At 37.9% G+C, this 22,161-nt stretch overlaps 1 protein-coding gene across 1 annotated transcript in view; it reads right to left on the bottom strand.

The window, feature by feature from the left end:
• CATSPERE (catsper channel auxiliary subunit epsilon) overlaps nt 1-22,161 on the bottom strand; it is a 45,278-nt gene that overhangs the window by 5,543 nt on the left and 17,574 nt on the right. The window contains exons 9-19 of the mRNA XM_026102641.2: nt 20,554-21,046; nt 19,697-20,168; nt 14,169-14,608; nt 10,888-10,946; nt 7,495-7,570; nt 7,021-7,073; nt 6,072-6,125; nt 5,347-5,380; nt 5,173-5,252; nt 4,728-4,827; nt 3,921-4,007 (exon numbers count right to left, since the gene is read on the bottom strand). Of these exons, the coding sequence (XP_025958426.2) occupies nt 3,921-4,007; nt 4,728-4,827; nt 5,173-5,252; nt 5,347-5,380; nt 6,072-6,125; nt 7,021-7,073; nt 7,495-7,570; nt 10,888-10,946; nt 14,169-14,608; nt 19,697-20,168; nt 20,554-21,046 (1,948 nt within the window). The remainder of the gene's footprint in view (nt 1-3,920; nt 4,008-4,727; nt 4,828-5,172; nt 5,253-5,346; nt 5,381-6,071; nt 6,126-7,020; nt 7,074-7,494; nt 7,571-10,887; nt 10,947-14,168; nt 14,609-19,696; nt 20,169-20,553; nt 21,047-22,161) is intronic.

Below are 22,161 nucleotides of genomic sequence, written 5' to 3'. Positions count from 1 at the left end.
ACTGCTCTGATAGTCAGTGTGAAAGCTGGGGGTCTGCATACAACAATCAGAGATGGACAGGAGGAAGGTGTAACAAGTGTATCTGACAGCTCTGAGCTCCTGCACATTAATATGTAATCTGCAGTCACTCCCAGTCCACTGACACGGTGCTCTGTCACACTCCTATCTCCCCAGCTGAGAAGAGCTGCATCTGAGATCGGATTTTGGGTGGAAGGGGAAAATGGGAAGGTTTTTTTTTGCAAATATTAGTCAAGATTATCCATCAATAAAGGTAGTTGCAGACACAATCTGCAGACATTTGCACTGAGTGAAAGTTTGGTTGCTGGCTGTGAAGTCAGGTCATTGGCATCTTGTCTGGAGCTTGAAATAAGCGCTCACAGAAGTGCATGTTCCTTTCTGCCTCTGAAGGATTAGGAGAGTTCCGGCAATATACCATGGTAAAACTCTGTATTCAACAGTTTTTCTGTCAGGGCCTGGAAACCAGACAGAGGAACGCTTTGGTGCCAATTTGGCCAATACTGCTCTTATGAAGTCCTAGTGCTAACTGAATTACTAAATGTGATTTGTTAATATTACCCTAAAATTTATTTTCATATTGTAGATATGCTTCATGCTCTAACACATAGAAATAACATATTTGCCTTCTCATTTCGTTCCAGCAGCTGTTGTATAAAAAATTTCCACATGTATTCCATTTTGATAAATATAAAGAAAACTTGTTGGTGAACGGACAGTTGTTTTGCATAACAATTTTATGCTGGATTCATACCATGAAATCATACCATGAAATGTGAATAGAAAAATCCCCTGAATGCTCTGTGGCACAAAGCCAAGTTACATAAAGCACTGTCAGGTAAAAAGAAGGAACTCAGTACAATACTGAATGTCAGTCTCCCTCCTGAAGGTCCCCAACATCACTCCTAGAGGTGACAGACAAACACACAAATCTAGATTTATTATAGCTAGACATTAGCTTCAAAATCTTGGATCCAAGTTTGAAAATCCTGCTTATACAAGACTGAAGAGGGGGTTTCAGGACAAAACCAGCCACAATTGGCAGTCTTTGCTAAATTACTTTATTGATACTAACTTAGTTACAAATTAGCAAAAAAAAAGGTTTTGCCCGTAAAGGAGAGGTCATTCACTAGGATATCTTTAAAGAAACCTGTAGTTTGAACCTGAGTGACTTCTCAAAACAACTGCAGTAGCTGCAGATGCGGCTGTGATACTGGAGGCAAAATAGTACCTTGGAGCATAATTCACAGATTCTCTGTGAGGGTGCTCCCAGGTCCTTTTTCAATTCAGATAGAGGGAGGGCAGAAAAGGACTTCAGATGGGTAATTCAATAGCTTGTGGACGTTCTTATACAGAAGTGCTATGTAACTTATGATATGAAACTGGACAGGGGCAGTAGACAATTAATTGATTTACTTAAGGTCCTCATTAGCATTAAGGCTCCAGCCCAAATGTTCTTCTGCCACTAATGAGGCAGTTAATAAGGCTGCATGAAGAAAAACTTACGTCCCATAGGAACAGATACGTGTAGTGGTCTTAACGGGAAGGCTATTGTACCTCCATGAGTTAGTGATCCACATAACAGTTGACCTGGGTAGGCGCAGGCCTGTGGTGTGCTGTACATATCGTCTGACCACTGGATGAACTTACTAATCGTAATGGAGAAGCCTGTACTTGGCACTGGGCGATTATACCACCTGCATGTCTCATCATATCTTGAAGCGAAGCAGCATGGTTACATATAACATACATCCTTTCGCTTGACAGTAGAAATGATGAACAGAGTTGTTTACTCTTAAGAAAATTCTGTAATAGCTCTAAAGGCTACAGTGCTGGCAAACCTCACCACGGATGAGATCTGTGCAGTGTGCTGAGCCCTGTCTAGAGGTCTGTCCAATGCTGTACAACTTGGGGTTTCCAGCATTTGAAGGGATGTAAGATTATGTTATCCCCTTTTTCCTTCTTGTGTTATCTCCAGTAAATGGTATTTTAAACAATACCTTAAGGAGTCTGAGTGCTTTTTTTATTGAGATCCATAACAAACACTTGCACTGGTGCATTACAACACTTCCTTTCTATGTCTTCAGACATAACTCTAAATGACACTGCGTTTTGCCAGATCAGATGGGCAGGATCCCAAAGAAAGGATTAACTGGCCACGACAACTTTGAAGTCAAAGTCTGAGGCAAGTTGTCCATTAAAGATTAAGATGTCTCCAAAAAGAGGTCCAAAGGATTATCCAATGAAGATGCCGACTTCTTCATTAAGAATTCATAGTTATCCTGTGCCTACTGGGAGATACAAGATCTGCCAATACTGAGGGAAGATCTATTGAAAAGAGAAATCAGAAAGTCATAAGGATAGAGAATTTAGAAGAGAAGGTTCCCTCTGTTCAGACTTCAACTTCACATTGGATGTCATAATGTCGAACTTTTGGTTGTATAGGAAAATGCAAAGGACCCATTTCGTGTATAGTAACAGCTGTCTGGATGGTCAGGAGTAGGTCACTGATAGTAAATCAACAATTGAGGAGTTTCACGTTACATACTCTGCTGGTGATACAAGGTTTTGGTATTCAGATAAGCTTTCTTGTCTGTGCTTTCCTTTCACGGTGATGTGGTAGATTATGGGAAGGATTTGGAATAGAAATTATTGGAGCCTGAATCAGAGGGCTCAGATGTTTCTTTTTCTTTCCTCCTTCCAAAAGCCAAAGCCTCTGGCTTTTCCAAAGATGAAGGATTTGGTTGTTGGGCTGTGTCAAATGCAATGGTCTCTTTGGGAAAAAAGACTTCACAAAGTGGAGAAAAATAGAGCGGATAGTGTGCTTAGTCATAACTGCAGGTCTCCTGACTTGGGAGCTTGATAGAAATGTCTGCCCAAGTAAAGCACCCCAGGGAAGCTGCAGCCTATCTTTTCTGGCTCTGGGTTTAAATGCCAAACATTTGGCTGTGATATGTTCTAGCTAGCATTATATATAGCTACATTACAATAGCTAGCATTAAAAGTGTCCTTTTCTACTTAAAACAGCTGTGTTTAAAGTATGGCATGAAGATTTAAAAGTATTTTACAAAGATAATTAAATTTATCCATAGTTGTATTTGTGATAAAAATTAGATTCTAACAACAAGAAGGGTACAAATAGGTCAGATTTCTTAAATATAAATTGATGTGTAAAAATAGCATTTTTTGGTTATGAATATATACTAATAGTAAAAGTATTTTGAACATACAAATGTAACTGTAGTGATGAAACACGTGTCAAAAGATTCACCCTAAATTTAATTATAGTTGGATTTCTACCATCAAGACTACAGATGGACTACTAAAAATGCTTACCAAATTGTAGTTACTTTATTGCCCTTTTGAGCAGAAGCCCAAATTTGGGGTTCTGTGCAACAGTTTTGTTTAGATGGGAAATAAACATTGTAAAGTTGATCTAACTGCCAATGAAACTATTCCTAAATAAGATATCTTGGTGAAGTCCTATCCAAATTGGCATCAGTAATAAAGGGGTCTCTGCATCTGAGGGAATTTTTTTGGTTCTAACCTCCCTTTCTGGTCTCCTGTCTACTATTCTTCTTTGTGTTCAGCTGTTTTGTATTACAAAATACTTTCAATTATTCCTACTGTTGACCACAAAGAATACCTTAGTGAGTTTTAAAATGATACCTTTGCCTTTCTTGCAATATAATAATTGACAATACTAATTAGGCATTTTCAGCATAAATATCCTTTCAGAGCATGGTTAGATCAATACTGTATTGTCATAGGAGTTTTATTCAAATGTCAGTATAAAGGCTTTGCTATGCCCCCCCCCCCCAAGGGATATTAGTAATGTAAAAATATGACATAACTATAGATTTTACTCATGCTATCACCAGCTATTTCTAAACATATTTTCATACCTGTGGTCCCCATATTTCATCCAGTGTAGAGTTTTTACTTCCATTAAGCATCATGGGCCAAGACTGTGCTTTATACAGGCAACCTTCCTGTCAAAAATACAAATTTAAAACAACATGTTGAAATATAGATTGCAAACGTGTACTTCAAATGAGTATCATTTGAAAATATGATACACGAGAATACAGAGATAATTGTCTTTGTCAGGGTTGCATGTAAATAAGAGTCATGTCCAAACCTCCAGCACAGCTGTATATGTATACATAGAAGGGTATGAAAGAGTTGAAGGAGTTCTTTCATAAACAGTGCTGTCAGAGGATGCTACCAAAGTTCCCATAACATTGGGATGTAGATGAGGATTCCCATAACATGTAGATGAGGATTCTCCACAAATATCCTTTGTCATTCTACTGAAAAAGGAAGTTATGTTCTTGTTTTGGTTATACAGAAATTGGGCAGAATTTTTTAGATGAGACCATGTGGATAAGTGGATATAATTTTTTTTTCTTTTTGGACAGAAGGCAGTCTGAAATTTCAATGTGATTTTGAAGTTTAATTTCCCAAACCATATTCTTATTGGCAGATTTCTTTTTCTTCTCTTTGTTTACTGTACTGTTTTGAAGCTTCTCACATGCTTAATTTTGAACAGAGTACGATGTTAAGACCAATACATGAAATGTCAAAATGTTTTACAACTAAATGCATCTATTCAGACTAAAGAGGACCAAGCATGCATAAAAACAGCTGTACTTCTTGCAGACCATTGTGCATAAAACATATTTAAGTTACATTCTCAGTAGCTGGCTTACTTCTTTCATGGATGAAGTGTACCCATAGTCATTTCTGCCTTGCATCTCCCATAATACGAAATTTGTTTCAACCCTTCTAACATATTTATTGCCATCATACCTGTAAATCATATGGAATGTGACATCTCAATAAAACAGCACAAGCACATAAACAGCATTAGGATTCAGAGCTGTGCAGTGGATCAGTAAGCATGCAGAGCTGCCGCTGCTGCAGCTGTGGGGGAGGGTGAAAATGGTAGGCTGCTTTAAGGTAACTTGGAATTGCAGCATTGACATGGTGCAGCAATATCCACTGGGACAAAGGCATGTGTGAAAAGGAACATAAAAATTTGATAATGTTACTCTTGCCATTGGGCTGTGATACTTTCTGCAGCTTCACATCTCTACGCAACATTAGTGGAAGAATTTTTCTTCCTGCCTCACGATGTATCAGCAATTTACTTACATGGAAATAACAGGTTGGAAATACCGTTCATAATGAAGTTCCATTAGGCAACCATAGTTATCCCAGTCATAATAGGCTATCTAAAAAAGGAGAAGTTTTATTCATATATTGAATACTGCACTCTGCTTCTCTTTTTACATGCAGCCCCACTAGAATGAAAACTATAATGCTCACCTTGTCCTCAGCTGTTGCATGCCACAGAAATTTCCTAATGTAAGGAAAAATCAACAATTGTTTTGTTAAATCTCTTAAAACCTCTCTTAAAAATTTTGTCTTGATAAAACACAATTTCAGTTGTTTAGATAGAAAGATTTCAGCCTGCCACTCTTCCTTACTTAAACAAAACCCGAAAGCCTTTCTTTCTACTATACAGTTTTAAACTTCCTTATGTTATTAATTTATTTAAAAAGTCAACTTATAAGTAACATGAGTTTCTAAATATTTGTAGCTAGTTACTGCTACAAGCATTACCCAGAACTAGTAACTAAGAATTTAGAGGCCAGAACAGCCCTGAGTTCCTTTCACTCTTAATTTAACAGCACATTGGGTGAAATCCTGAACTATAGTAAATCTCCATTAACCTGTTGGGATCAGGTGCAGATATTGTTTTTGTGGATATTTTAGGCAGTAATCTAATAGAAGAAAAAATACTTCAATAGTTTCTGCATTGATTCAATCACACTATCCTGTCAGAGAATTCTTAGAATACTAGTTTGCTTAGGTTTGTAAGTACTGTGCGTCTGTGCTGTAACAGAAAAGAAAAAGATGATAGGAACATCAATATCAGAAAAGCTTCATTTTACATTAAGTGGTGTATATTAATATAGAGCACTTCACTTTTATATGACAATATGTCCAAAATGCCTAGTTTTCTTTAGACTATTAATACAGTGTCTTACCCGGGTATCCTGTAAGTAGTAAAATCATGTTTTTGACAGACTACATCTGAAGGTCTAAAAGACAAAAAAAAGAGGAATTTTTGGAAAGATGTTAAATATACAGCTATATGTATTATATAAATGCCTAAATATTGATCTCCTCCAGAACCTGTCCTTCAGTTCCATGCAAATATGGCTCCAGTGTGCTGTTGTTACTTAAACCAGCAGAACAGAGTTCCTGAGGGTTCCAATCTTGGCCTATTTAACAGACTACCTCATTTTTGCTTAGTTTGGTAGAAAACACATTTTTTCTTCACTTATTTTTTATAGGAATTTTTTAAGAATATGAATTTTTAAAGAAAATATGAATAACCGGCTTTTTGGGGTGAACACTAAGCTTTTTTTTTGTTTGTTTGAACACTAATCTATTTGATTCTAAAGATATGAGAGATCTTTTGGATATGCTTTTATTTGCCTAAACTCTCTTATATGGCAGGAATCACTGTATGAGAAAGAAGTTGAGTTGATAATACTGTACTTCCCATCATGGATGTAAAACGTTTGCAGAGTTATAGGAAAATAAGGCAGAAAGAACTGCAAAAGATCATCTTGTCCATCCCACTGCCCCAAGACAGGATCAACTATATCTACATAATTCCGGATTTCCTCAGGAGGATAATGAGAACTGATAATATTATGGAAAGTGGGATATTTTCTTTTTTAATTTTTTAGCTAGTTATTTTTCTCAGAAATTATAAGCTACATAAATCTGTGCAGACTTTACAATCTGTACATACATTTTCAAAGATAAACCTTTTAATTATTGTTTATACATTTATGCAGAGAAAGAAACATTTTATAAATGCAATAAGTCATGTATATGAGGATTAAATATCACCACATTAGCATTTATTTCAACTACTATTGTAAAATTGCATAATCCAGAAGTAAACAGATAATTTAAACTTGCCTCTCAACAATAATATGCCTTCCTGGAGGGCAGCCAACAAAAATGTGAGATACCTGAAAGTAAATACAAAGTTTAGTTTTTCCAGAAAACCTTCCAGAGATGAACCTCATCCATGGGCTTTGAGGATTCTGGTCACTACTCATGGGAGTAATAGCTACAGTAACTATAGCAGCAGTTTTGCATCATGGTTTATTACTGTGAGTCCCTTCTTGTCCACAACCTCTTTCACATCTTATTCACCTTGGACACTTTCTAGTCAATATGGTACTGTGAACTTCCTCTTCTCTGCCTTCCTATTTAAGCAGTGTTTATATAATTTCACATGACATTAGCTAATCGGAATGACATGAACTGGAGTGAAATCATGGCTATCTTGACCCTTGGCTGCCAGTGGGTCAGGATTTCCTCATAAGAATCTGAGAAGCGTTGTTACTATATTTTATCCAAAATGCCATATCAAGCTACAGTGCCTACCTGAGAGCGTAATTCACATGTAGCTTCAAAGACACTAGGCTGCAGTTCAATTGATACAACACCGCTGGTTAATTCCCTACAAAAGAATCCCCCCCAACAAACAAGAATTTGTGTTAGAATTTATTTCAAAATAAATCAGTAGCACCAAACTATTGAACTGCAACCATATCAAGATAATTTCATTTGGTGGCAAGTGGCACTGGTTATTATTATTAATTTTTTTTAAAATTTTCTTAGCATATCATCTAGAAGTCAGGTCAGTGTTTATTCCCACTGTACAAATATAGGTAATTGTTGTCGTATCAGAGGCGGATATTTGAGAGACTAAGAGAATAAGTCCTAGCAGTCTGGGTTTTTTTAAATGCTTATTGATTTCTGAGGGCCAAATTAGACATTATTAGACCTCTTGGTTACTTTGTGAATAATACAGCAACTATACAAGGACAGGCTACATTTTTCAATATCAGCTTCATAACTACTTCTTTTGAAATACTGAAACAAATATTGCTTTGGTTGCTGTGAAATGAGTCTGTAATCCATAGACAAACACAGATTAAATTCAAGCAAGAAAATGCAGACAGCTTTGAAAATGTGAGCAGCTGAAATACTTTTTTTCTGAGTTGCCAGTCAAACCATTTTGAGGAATGCAGGAAGGTCAGGTTCAGGTGGGAGGTGATCTCTGTTGTGGGAGATTTGGACCTATTATTGAACCCATTAACAGGTTCAGTATATCCTGGAACAAGGCAGAGGGGAGTGAGCAGAATTACACAGATCCTATCTGATTTCACCTTTTGCAGAACTCTGGTTTGTGCTGAGATAAGACGAAAAGCTTAACACAACCTACTGTGGCACTGAATCAGAAATCTATCAGAGACCATTGATTCAGGCAGTCCTACAACAGAATACTCAGCTGGCCTTTTCTATTGTAGCTTTTCATAACGAAATAAATTTCAAAATGTCTTCAGTCCTTGAAAATAATGTTGAAGACACTTGATTGTATTTCCCATCTGTGATTCTGAAATGGCAAGGATTGCTCACCAGCATATTTAGGACTCCTGGAAGGAGAATACTAGAGCTGAATTGAAAGCCTGATTCAGAACTTTTAAAGATCAACCACTCTGACAAAGGAAAAATCAGGCTATCTGTGCTTTGATGCAGAGTATAGCGATGATATCATCAGGTGCACACAGAGGTCTTCATGGCTCTATGCTTTAGCATATTAATGTCAAGAACTCTGTCCTGGAATCTTGGACCAAAATCAACTGCATGAATTCTCTAACTCACCAAGAAGGAATCTGTTATGACTGAACTGGTTGGAGGAAAAGAGGGTGGAATGACATATCCACACACACGTCTTAAGGGTCCTGCCACCATTAAAGGTAAGACGCGATAGAGAAGCTGAACAACATGTTGGCAGGTGGGAGCAGGGAAGAGGAAATCTGAAGGAATAAAACATCCTTTTATGAAGGGCTCAAAGATAGATTCACATCACAAAAGTGACTACAGAAGTCAAACGCCCGAAAGCTACCAGATTTGCCTGCAGAGGCCCTTGAGCAAGACACAAGCAGAATTATCCCAAAAGCCACAAATGATTTCTGCTTATACTTTGCAATGTTGGCCTGAAATACTTGCTAATCTGAGTTGGAAGGAGACAGAGAAGTATGTGTGCTAACTCATGGCATCCAGTCCTTTACAGTCCTTCTCCCTAAGTGCAGGGAGCAACTTGAAAAGCTTTTCAACTGTTGACTTTCTTATACATCACTGTTACTACCAATGGCATAGGTGACTGCCATTGTAGTTGAAGAGAAATTTGGTATTCTCTGCCAAGTCTTGATATTTCTGGAGATGGGGGTGAAATATGCAGATATCTGCAATTTAGGATTGCTTCATTCATTGATAGTAAGGTCCTCATGGGTGATGGTTGATGGAAGAATCCAGAAGGCTACAGGACAGCTTTCCAAAGTATAAAATCTGTGCTAATTGCTGAAGAAATTTTTAAAATCATCTGGTATCTTAAGGTGATGGTGGGCTTCCTCAAGAAAATGATAGAGGCATGCCCAATGTTTCATTATTCCTGACAAATGAATGAACGTCTAGATGAAAAATAAAAAAAGGAATGAATCACAGCATAAAAGTTGCAATGCCAGTGACTTTACAATGAATTGCAGCATCACTGATTGAAAGATGAAGTCAAGCAAGAATGTCCATTTTGGGTGTTTAGCCTTCTTCATGGATCATCTGCCAAGATCTTCAGGTGGACGCTTCACCTAACTGAAAATGTAAAAAGCTTGTCTTGGGTGGGAAACAAAAGAAGCTATTCAAAACAAAACACACCACTGTTGTCAGACCAATTTAAGGGGACATATGAGAGTGGCAAGAAAACTTGGAAAAGATAACGAGTGTAATTATGGAAACAAATACAAGAAAGCTGATAGCAAAGCACACAAATCACAATAGTTAGGACTACTAGGCATCTAGCCTTGCCTTCTGAGTATATCAGGACATTTTAAGTACATCCAGACCCTTCTAAATTGAGCACAGTAAATTTAGTCAACTAAAGCACTTCAGTCCTTAGGCGACTGCTTTGCATACAAAGGTTTGAAGCCTCTGAAATAACATGGAGTTGTGATTAGCTTTAAACATATGAGCAAGGTCCACCCACTCATACATCTGTGAAACAGCATTACACCATCTACATCAGTGCATTTGTTTATCCTCTCTGGTATCATACTCATCTATGGTCAAACTCTTCAAATGCTTCAAAGTAGAGTTGAAAACAAACACACCTTTACATCACAGAGAACATTTTGGCCATTGTGTATTGGAGAAAACCATACCTTTCTAATTCCTAGAAGTGTTCCTCTTCCTTGATGGAATGCTTAAGCCTGTCACTAAATTATATTCATTTTCTTAATGCAGAGTTGCAAACACTATGTTGAGGTCAATGACCTCTTTCTGTTATTAAAATAAGGAAAACAAACTGATCTCAGGCCTCACATTGCAAAACTTTTGTTCCACTCACTGAATCCCTTTTCTGTTCTTCAAATCCTTCTCAGTATTTTTTACATTCCTCTTGATCAGGGAACATCAGAACCAGACACAGTATGTTAGTCTCAGCTTTATCAACATGATGTACCAAAGCAAATATATCTTCTTAGTTCTCAATCATATTCTCTTTCTTATACATACAAAAATGCCATTAGCTCCTTGCATGGCCCTTCTTGAAGTATTACAGCAAGAAGCAGTATTCTCCCATTAACAATTATATTATTTAATTTATGTAACAACTTTCAGGGCAGTTATTATAGTCCTGATGACACTTATAATTCATACTTATCAATACTACATTATCAACTTTATCTTATCTTTACCTTTAAATTTCATGATACTTACAATGCCTTTGTGTAATTGGATTCTAAAGTATAGTCAATTTCATGATAAAATGTAAATGTCTAAAAGAGACAGAATAAAGATTAAAAATAATTAATAAAAATCTTTAAACCACAGAGATACCTCTGTTGAGATGAAGGGTATCTTCATGCTATCTGAAGCCCCTGAAAAAATGTCTAATTCCACTTCTGGAGTTTACTTTTTATGTGTCCACCACAATATCTATGTTAAGTGAGAGGTTGAATCTTTTCTCTATTCATGTCATTCTGAGCTGCCCAAACAGCATAGCTGGGATTCATCTACTGCAATTTAGATTTCTAAACTACAGGCGGATACATCCGACAAACTGCATTTAGTTGAGACAAATGCCCTAGCACAAAATGTACTACACAAGGGAAGCAACAGAACCTAAAAACATCACAAGAAGTTTCCTTCAATAACATTCCCAAACACAGTAAGAATACATGACCAGGGATGAAGAGCAGCTCTGGCTTTCTGCAGTGGCAAACTACATGTGCCGTGTTGATCCAAACCAGCTGCACCTATGACAGGGAGAAATATCTTATAACAAAAGGCTCACTGAACTGCTCACCGAACTGGTTAACACACTGAAGAACATAAATGTGATGAACACCAGCATTACAGATGCATACTGGAAGAGAACTAGAGTCAACATTTACAATTTTCTGTGGCCAGACAAACTTCACTGGGTGAAACATGCAAACTCTCCTTTTACTTTCAAATAAGGAAAAATAATTTTTCACTCCAAATGTACCCAGTTTTTCCTACATCACAAAAATGTTGAAATGGGGAGATTCCGGCTGAACTCACAGGCAGACGGGGGACACTTGTCCCCAATACAGTTGGCAAATATAGTCAGCTCTAAAAATAGTTCCTGTTCCTTAAGCAGATAGTGTGTAATTCTTGAAAACATGTACCACTCACTCCAGAACACTGGACAAGGTCCCATAACAAAGAAAACATCTTCTTCTGAGACTGGATGGGGTGAAGAAAAGGGAAGTGTCTTTATCATATAGAGCCCTCCCATACAGCATTACAGGTAGTAAAAGTGGCAGTAAGTCCTGACTTGTTTTCATTATTTTTTGCCTCACTGTGACTTTCTCAAATTTTCTATCATAATAAATCTTTTTTTTATTGAATATTACCTATCTATGTGTAGAATTTTGATTGCCAAAGCCACTCTCCTTGGGCTCAGTCCTCATTTAGATGACTGAAAATATAGTTTACAACAATTTGACATATTTGTTGAGTTCAGGATATTACTTTCTACTGAGTGTCTTGTTGTTGTCACCTGTGTCTATGCTCCATTGTTCCAAGGTTGTCACTGGTGAACGGTCTCATCTAGTCCCTGGGTCTGTCTGGCTCTCCCACTTCAGGAAGTTGTCTCTTCTTCTGTTTGAGAGGTTTCCCCTTTTATTCCTTCAGATAGTGACAGGTTGTGCTTGAGGGACACATTTTGGAGGATGCCACATATCATGAAGACAGTGTTAACCCAAACTGTGTGGTATCCTCAAACTGGCAGAGCCAGCACTATCACTGTTTTGGAATACTGAAAATCCACCATAGTTGTAACACTCCTCAGCATGGGCTCTAAAGTTCTCAGAAAGGGGGAGAGGATAGAACTGTTTTTTATGGAGAGAGCAGAGAGGAAAACTTACTAGAATTCAGTGCTCCATGTGGCTGTGGAAACAAGCCAGATAAGGTACAGCACTTTGTACAGAGTCTGTCTCTGCTGTCTTGGTTCAGGTGGAAGTGGGGTTTGACAGTGCTTAACAAAGCAGTCAGGTCTTGCCAATGTTGCCCAAACTGAAGAGGATGCTGTGGCCTGATGAGATATTTGCATCATGAACAGACTCAGGCACTTGCAAAGATGTCTATCAAGAGGAGATGCTGAGGATGGTTGTTAGAGAAACCCATTGCCTTCATGGAGCTGTTTTGCAGGCTAAAAGCATATATGCTGGCACTGTTTGGTGATTTGCAGATGTTGAACTTTGTCTCCTAATCTGCAGCATCCTCCATTGATCTTGGAATTTGTGTGAACTGATTTTCAGATGATAGATCCACAGGGAACTCAGTAAACTTGCCAAAGGCATCAACAAGCTCCTTCAGGACCAACTAGTGATGACAGTGGACAGCCCTGTCATGAACTGAAAGCTCATAATGGTTAAGGTGTTCTCATATTTATCTCGAGGAAGACAGTGATGTCTGTGACATGACTGGAAATAAATCTGTCTCAAGGAAGGTTGCAAAGGTACAGCATGGTATTGAGATAGAGCTGGAAACACTCTATCCATTGCTCCTCATCAGTGAGGACCACAATGCTGCATGTAGGAGGAAGTTCAGGAGCATGGCATCTGAACAGCAAGCAGCAGCAGCTGATTCTGCTGACAGCCTCCTCTCATACGATCCTCTTCATCTACACCACCCCCCGCTGGTATTTTCTAGCTCTTTGAGACCAGGACCTGTCCTTAGCCTTGCCAGAACAAGCCTGCATAGCTCAGTGCTTTTATACCAGTGGTTGGGCCTCAATTTCAGCCTTAATATGGGAGCCTTGTTTCTGAGATGCCTGGAAAATAGTGAGCCTGTAGAGGGCGATGGAAGGACTTAAACTTTTACAAAATAGAAGCTGCTTCACAATATGGTAAGATTTTGGTATAGACATCTAAATTAGCAGATTGTTATAGCACAGGAGAGACACTTTTGGTATCTATAGATCATTAGACATGCAAATGTTCACACCCATGAAACACAGTAGCAGTAGAATGGAAGGCGGCAGATAAGCCAGATGAAATGCTGACACACACTTAAAATGCCTAAAACAATTGTTATGTCTAAATTAGGGCAGATGGTTTCCAGCTTATGTGACTAATTGTTCATGTTTATTAAATATGACTTCTTAACATTGCAGAATTGTGTAGCTAATTTCCAAATTTACAGTGCAGACCTGGGATGATGAAACTTAGTTAATGTGCTATTTTAATTCATAGCCAGAAGTACTGGTTTCTCTTATTGAATTATAATCCAGGAAATATATTTAAGTAATAGTTCTATTGCCAGAAAATTAATCTGCATGGATCTACGTGGGCTGCAAAGTCTTAACAGTAGTGAATGTATGTGGAGAAAAGCCTTTTCCCACTCCTTCAATGTACACAAAAGGACTCTCCCAAATACCACACAAATACTGCAGAATATGAAAATTATTGGCAAAATATAGTGGAAAGAAACTTAAATTGGACAGAAAGAAACTTTTAAACAAAATTTACCTCATTTTTAGTACAGATTCCACGACCAATTTCGTATTTGCTGCTTCCTTTTAGTAGTAATAAGTCTGGCCTGTAGACTTCCAGATATGTACTTATATCCACACTATCCTCAAAAACTATCTGAGACCAAAAGGTCAGTTCATCTCCCATGTCCAGATAGTAGACATTGAAATCCATGTTGTGTTGAAAAGCTATAATTGAACAAGAAATTTCAGATCTAAATGTAGAACTAAATATTTCCGTTTCCAAAGGATAGGTCTGGCGATATATGTTAGAACCATCAATTAATAATACGTATACACTAGCAGATGGATTCAAATAAAGGACCATCTTTTTCATTCCATTTATCCAGGCAGGAAGCTGAATTAATTCTCTCAAATCGGCTTTTGCATAAAAGAAGATGTTGTTTTTCATTTTTATCAATATATTCCCAAGGTAGTCTGTAAAAAGAAAAACAGAAAGAATACACCTTTATTTGTGTAATTTAAATTTACAAAAGATTATGATTATATTTATTTAGAGCTCCTTTTTCTTACAACTGGCATCTTTCTCATACAGTAGCTACACGTACTCCATTCATATACATCCCAAGTTAGAGAGAAATCTTTTGACAAGCAATGCCCAGTGGCTGATGGACGTATCTTTTATCCTCTCGATCTCACTCCCACAGAAGAAAGAAAAACACACAGGATCTTGCAGGATCATTTCCTTTGTCATCTGGAATCCTTCTGCTTTAGAATTTTGATGTTGTGTGGACACAAGATGGGTCTTGGCATATGTATAAGCAGCACATTTTGAAGAACGAAGGCAAACTCCTTAATTTGCTTTTAATGATTGTACAAATTTCACTCTAGTGACTCTAGCAGTGTTAGCACATATGATCTTACATGAGGAAGGGAGATACCAGTGTCTTTAATAAAACAGTGACTGAACAAACTGGTTTGTCAAATGACCAACTACTCTAAATACTTCCCATACTGCACAATGTTTTGTGTAATCATGGAGTATCATGTGGTAATTACATAGATTTCAAATACAGGAATGTTTCTGAGAAAATAAAAAGTTATTCAGTACTAACTGGAGTTTTTTGAGATATACTGCCCAAAGGGGCATTGCCACTATGGATGCATGTGCTGTTAGTACCTGAAGACGTATAGTTTGAGCAGTATTCATGAAGCATGCTTATGCCTCATCTCTTTGCATGTAGAGACATAAAGGAGAAACCACACCATATGTTCTGTATCCCCTTAACCCCATAATTCTAGATCTAAACAATTCAATGAAGTCCTCTTCAAGAGGTGGGAGATGAATAGGCAAATGGCATATACATCTCAAAGAAGCTGATTAGTGGTAAGTAGCCCTCTGACTTTTCTTTGAGTGATAGTACTTATAAACAACCATACTAATGGTAACTACAAGAAGTATCCCCTTCACATCCAGAGATAATATGGAGTTAGTGTATGTTAAGAAAAAGAACTATCCCAGGACTACTCTAAAAAACACTGTATCATTCACAGATGCTTTTACAATGGCATTGTAAAAGGAACTCCAGGTGGCTGTTTGCGGATGTCTGGGAAAGAGACATTCTTCAGTTCTGATCAGTGTACCCTAATCTTTGAAAGCACTTTCACTTAAACAAACCTGTAAAAGGGCTTGATTCAGCAGAATAGGCTTTGTAAGGAGACTGCTGTGCTTTCGAGTCCTTTGACAACAGAAAGAATGAAAAATAAGCTTGTCTAAATAATTTGGTCCTATTCAGATGAAGATATGCCCCCTGTCCAGCTAAGCCTTGAAACAACAGAGGTTAGAAAAGAGCACAGATTACATAATTTCCTAACTCAAATGAAATTCAGATATGATGTTAGAAATTCGGAATGAATTCCAAAGACCACTCCACATGGAAGAAGACTAACGATTAACACCTAGATCTTTTTTTTTTTTTCACTTTTGGCTGAGGTGACCACGTAGAGGAATGGCACCTTTATATAAAGGTGAATAAGCAGGCCAAATCACCATAAACTCAAATGTCTGGTTTACCAAAGCTGTAAGTGTAAATGTAGTAACTGTAAGTAAAGGTAAGTGCAGCAAGTGTGGATCCTACTGGAGAACAGGCTCTTCAGACAGAGGGAAAATCTTAACCAGACTCTGAGTGAACCTCGGAGCTGCAAGCTGAGTTAAGTTTCTCTGGCAAGTATTGAACACGGTGTTTCTCTCAGTCTGCCTTTTGAGATAATACTGCTCTGATTTTTTTCCTCAGAGGCAACTGTTTCTAATATTATTTTTTTTAGAGAATCAGATGATTGTTATGTCTTCCCTTGAATATTCCAAAACTCTGTTGCAGGTATCTATCAGATCATCTTTTCTTGGAGGGTCACCTTTGGTGAAGTCCACTGACTGAACCAGGAAAATAATAAGATGCAGCATAAAATAATAATGACAATCTGTGATTATTATTTTGATTCATGGTTGTATACAGCCTCTTGCTGGCATTTTAACGTATTTTGTCATCCCTAACAGCATGGCTTAAACACTGCTTCTCAAATCAGCTAACGGTACACTTATGTACGTTGACAGCGACTCTAGCACACCATACGGACTGTAGGATGGATAAGAGTAGATCTAGATGCATTTTCCAGGCCTTAGTGAGAATCATTATTATTATCTGAACATACTGGTCTGTACTGGCCATTGCCTTTCATGTTTTGGTCTATTACCTTCTGAAAATTAGCAGTGGCTCTCTTAAGACAGTATAATCTGAAAGGGATGGTGAAAATAAACTCATTTCAAAGTCTCACTTCAAAAGGATTATGTCCTGTTCTTCAGGTTATCAGCTGTTGCCTCCAATTTAATATAATTCATGAACTTACTGAGGGTGCATTTCATCCCACTGATGATGATGTTCAATCATACCAGCCCCTGTTATCAACCTCTGCCAATTAGACTTTGAACTATTGACCCTTTGGGCCCTACAGGTCAGCCAGTTTTTCACCCACCCTGCATATCAAATGCATTGCTAAGGTCAAAGTATATGACATCCACTGTTCTCCATGCCAGTCATCTCATCACTAAAAGTGATCAGATTGATCAAGCATGATTTTTCCTTGGTAAATCCATGCTGACTGTTTCCAATTACCTTCTCATCCTTCCTGTGACAGAAAATGCCTTCCAGGAGATTTGATGAATAATCTTCCCAGGCACTGAGGTTAGGCTGACTGGCCTGTAGTTCTTCTAGCCCTCCTGCTCTCTTTCTTGGGGATGAGTGAGATGTTAGCCTTTTTCCCCTGATCACCACAACTATACAAAGACAATGGGAAAGTGGCCCTGCAATGACATCAGCCAGCTCTCTCAGCACTCGTAGATGTATCCTGTCTGATCCCATGGACTGTGTATGTCCAGCTAGTCTAAATAGTTCCTAATTAAATTCTCCTATAGTGTGGATAGTAAGTCTCTCCCACAAAATTTGCTAATAGGAATGGAGAGCTGGTAGGCCTGAAAATAGTTTGCCAACAAAGACTGAGGGAGGGAAGCACTGACTGCTTCAGCCTTTTCTGTATCCCTAGTCACTAGGTCTCCTGCCCAATTGAGCAGCAGGCCCACATTTTCCTTTTTCTTCCTTTTGCTGCTGATGCATCTACAGAAGCCTTTCTTGTTATCCTTCATATCCCTTGCCAGTTTCAATTCCAGCCAAGCTTCAGCTTTCCCAGTTCTGTCCCTTCACGTCCAGGCAATGTTTCTGTATTGGTAGCCTGTTCCTGCTTCCATGTCCTGTACACTTTGTTTCTGTATTTGAGCTCAATCATTATCTCATATGGAACATATTGCTGGGCCTGATTTTGGATCACGTAGGTCTGATTGTAACTATAGTCTACTAAAGTGCACTCCTGTTTTAAATATCCCACAGTCCCCCAAGAAAAAGGCCAGAGGCTCAGCCTGTCTTATCATTTGGACAGAGTTGCCTGTAGCCTATTCCAGGGATAGCAGCACAACCTTTTTCAGGACCAGCACTAGTCAGAGACAAGGAAAGTTGCAGTGGCCATGAGGCAGAAACTCTTTCTCAACAAAGAGTGCTAGAAGCTTGATTAATAGGGTTCCCTCTCATGCTTCTCCTTCCTGAGCCAGTAGGGAAATGGCACTTAAGTGTAATCTTTTATAAGCCTCCATAAGCCTGACATGCTTGTAAATCCTGGCACTTTCTTTAAAAAGGACCACTAAGAAAAACTGCTTCAGTACTATCACTTGGCCTCCTATCACGGCACTGTCAATAGACTTAGCCCCTCTGTAGACAACTTGAGGTTATTTTAGCAGAAATATTTAGCGTGTCCTCTTCAGAAGTCTTCTTGCTAGTACCCTTGGCCTGCCACCTGCACTGTGCTGTAGTTGGCTGGTAGTTCTGCCATCATCTGCCTAGCTTCGTCCTATTCTTCATAAGTATTCTCTCAGCTGTTGCTGTATTTGCATTGAGGAGCTTGGCTCTCAAACCATCACTGCATGACCTTGTTAGGATCCATCTTCTACATCACATTAGATGCATAATGAAGTAGGATTCTGAGTATCCCATGAGCCTGCTGGCTTCATCTTGAAAGCCTAGTCCCAGTAAGTATTTACCATGGTCTTTGGAGGTAGCTACTTTTGCCCGAGAGGGCTTTCCTGTATGATACTGCACTTGCAGAAGGGTTTTGTTTGGAACAACAGCTCACAGCTGTAGGATCAGATCTTCCAAGTTTCAGGAACAATTTTGTAGGATATGGCTGTGGTAGTGTCCAGCATGGATCCACTGAACTCTAAATTTTGTAGAGATGGATTCAGATTGGACTTCTGTACCTTCACCAGGTGACTCAAGTAATTAAACAGACATACCATTGTCTGTAGAGCGAATGGCACCTGCTTAGTTGAATTCTTCTTTAATTGCCTACTAAAGATGAGCAGCTACCACGGGAAGAGACTTGATGAATTTTCTTGAGGATGGAATAACAAATGAAAGGACTATGCCTTAATAACAGTCATGGCCTGCTTGGGAATTCCAGGTATTGTCAGTATGATGCTGTGATTATAATGTGAAAGGGGTGCCTTAAAAAATCATAAAGTTGCAAAATAATCTCTCTTTGATGTAGTGAAAAAGTTTTTACTGACATGCCATTTTAGTCACCTTCTCTTAAGAAACAGCAGAGATTTCATGCCATTAAACTTTGAATCAAGCAGGACGAAAATAATCCTCCTCCTAAACAGTCAGACAGCAGATACAACTATCCTGCTGTAACAAACACTAAGGCCAAAAGCTGTTGAGTTTTCTTAGTAGAATCATACTGAATGATAGTTAACATTACCTGAAGAATAAAAATTTGCTTGATATGTCTGTCCATCTAAAAGTAATAATTTTTAGTCTTAATAGGTCAATGAAATAAATAACTTTCTATGACTATCATTTACAAAAAGACAGACTAAGTAATCCCTTCTTAAAATTTCTTTTACTTTAGCACTTAATTAATTAAAAAATACTTAATAACTACTTAAAATATAATATACTTAACCAAGAATAATCTGGTGAATAGTGCTGCCATTAGACATTTCTGATAGAGACAGATTTGATTCAGATACTTGAAAAAATCCATTAGTTGTGTTGTTTCTGAAGGTGTAGTAAACGCTCTCACTGTCCCACAGCAGACCACATGATAATGCTGAACTTAAATATGTCATCCTCATAACAGAACTGTGAGGAACAGGTAAATAAAAATTTCTTAAGCCCCAAAGTTGTCTGCTTTCGCTATAAAATGCCAGAAAAAACAATCTAGAGGAGCTGCAGCCACTGCAGATCAGCAACAATGCAATTTCAGATGGGATGGAGTCATAGCTAACAGTCTCTATAGATAAAGCAGCATTGTCTGGAAAATTTAAGGACTTCACTAAGTTTGTTGTATCTGCTATTTTATTAAATATGTCATTATATGCAAGATACAGCTCATTAGATGTCCATGCTGCCAAAGTACTTAGTAGTTTTCCATTCTGTTAAAAAAAAAAGAAAACAGGGATCAGGTAAACAATGTCTTCCCTTAAAATTTACATCAAAGATACACATTAGGAAATCAAAATGTTGTGGGATATATCTTCAGCTAATGTCATCAGCAGAGCTCCATCGGAATGGATTTACAAATTTAAGCTGTGATCCTAGAAATGGTTCCATATGGCTACATGAACCCATGCAGAGCCACTCATAGTATCCAGATCTTATTTCAAAATGTCCTGAAAGTAAATTTATTGCTGCCTGGTCATTTCTGCTTCCAAACATAGCATTACATCAATGAAAAGTAGATCTAAAATAGATTCATCCAGATATTTAGTGGAGAGCATCTGTATTTTAAATGTTAAATGAGAACTGAAGATAACTTACCTGCACTGGATAGATAGATGAACACCAGTATCTTGACTGTATTCCAGTTATTTCTGTTTCAGGAAGCTTGTTTTCTGCTCCAAGTTTAAAAAAATGATTATATTCTCTTTTATAAATAGTTCCACCTATTAAAAATAAGACTCCATTATCTGTTAGAGTTACATCAGTTACATTGTTATTTAGGTCTTGGGTCAAAGCACCTGAGGGAACTTTGATTTCTTCGTAAGTTTTGAATCCATCATTTGTATAGAAAGTTCCAAAATCTGATAATAAAATGGCTGTTGTTGGAAAACATGCATACCATGTAATGGACATGTCACTGTTACTGGGGGAACAGAGTGAGGTGTCATTTTCCTCGCTTGGAAATGATTGTTTAGGCCTTGGAATTATAAAGGGAGTATCTAGAACAAAGCATTCTTGAAATGCTACCTCCTTTCCACGTATATTTATTATAATGTCTTCTGATACTGCAGGTACATTGACTGTCCATAATCTGAAAATGAAAACAAGAAAAAAGAAAACAACAGATAATCTTACACGATAAAACCTTACCGTTGAGGTCACTGAAACAAATTCAGCAATGTGATTAGATTTATGTCACATTCTTAGAAGAACTGCACCTACAGTCAAGATCCTGAATTAGTTATTTGGGTGGTGGAGTTGTTTTCAGGATACAGAGGCTGCATATCCACAAAAGCTGTCTCTTCTAGCCACAGTGGTACAAAATTATTTCCTAATTTTCCCTCTAATTCCACAAGATAGAATATGAACAGGGAGAAAAGGACCAGAATTGGCCTGTAGTTAGATTTTAACTTCTGAACTTACAAAAGCAGGTACATTCCATATCTCAGTGCTGTCTGGGAACTGTACATTTCTGAAAGACATGACTGAGAAAAGCAAGAATATCTGGATTTAAAAATGAATGTTTATAATGTTATAACTCCATGGAATAATACAGCATTCACTATTACTGAGGCCATCTTCTCCCCCACCTTCCCCACAACCTCCTTTGAGCTACTTCGAGTGTGTAGAAGAAAGCTGATCAACAGGAACTAATACCAGGCCCATAGATGTTGCTGATGGTGATCAGGGCCACTGATAATCAGCAAGAGTTTTGCTGATAAACAATATGAGAAAACTGGGCTTAAAAGAGAGAACCTACTTGTAGGATTAGGCTCTTTATAAATCATGCAGACTGGCAAACCTGATAACAGAAATGGTCATGAATTTTGAGAATTTCTAAGTCATTGTGAAGATGACATGTTTTGGTGTCAAACATAAATTGCATTTCATCACCTTTATCCTTCTCTAATGAGAAATGGAACAAATCATCTCAACAGAAAAAAAAATACTTAATTTCTCACAGACTGAGTGTGTGTGAGTGTATGCATCACATTGACAGTTACACAAACATCCCTGATGCATAAGTTCAAATGCTGATAGCAGAAAAGTTAAGCAAGCTGCTTGGTAAACAACTGGCTTACAGAATCAGATAAAAAACCCCAAATCATATCATGTAAATCTATATTCTTACCCTTACATGCTTCACTTTTCTATGGTCAGTGTATTCCACGGAATCAATAATGAGTTCTATTAAACCATTAAGTA

Source organism: Dromaius novaehollandiae, chromosome 3, assembly GCF_036370855.1.
Source record: "Dromaius novaehollandiae isolate bDroNov1 chromosome 3, bDroNov1.hap1, whole genome shotgun sequence".
NCBI classification, from domain to species: domain Eukaryota; kingdom Metazoa; phylum Chordata; class Aves; order Casuariiformes; family Dromaiidae; genus Dromaius; species Dromaius novaehollandiae.
This window is presented reverse-complemented; position numbering and strand designations above follow the sequence as displayed.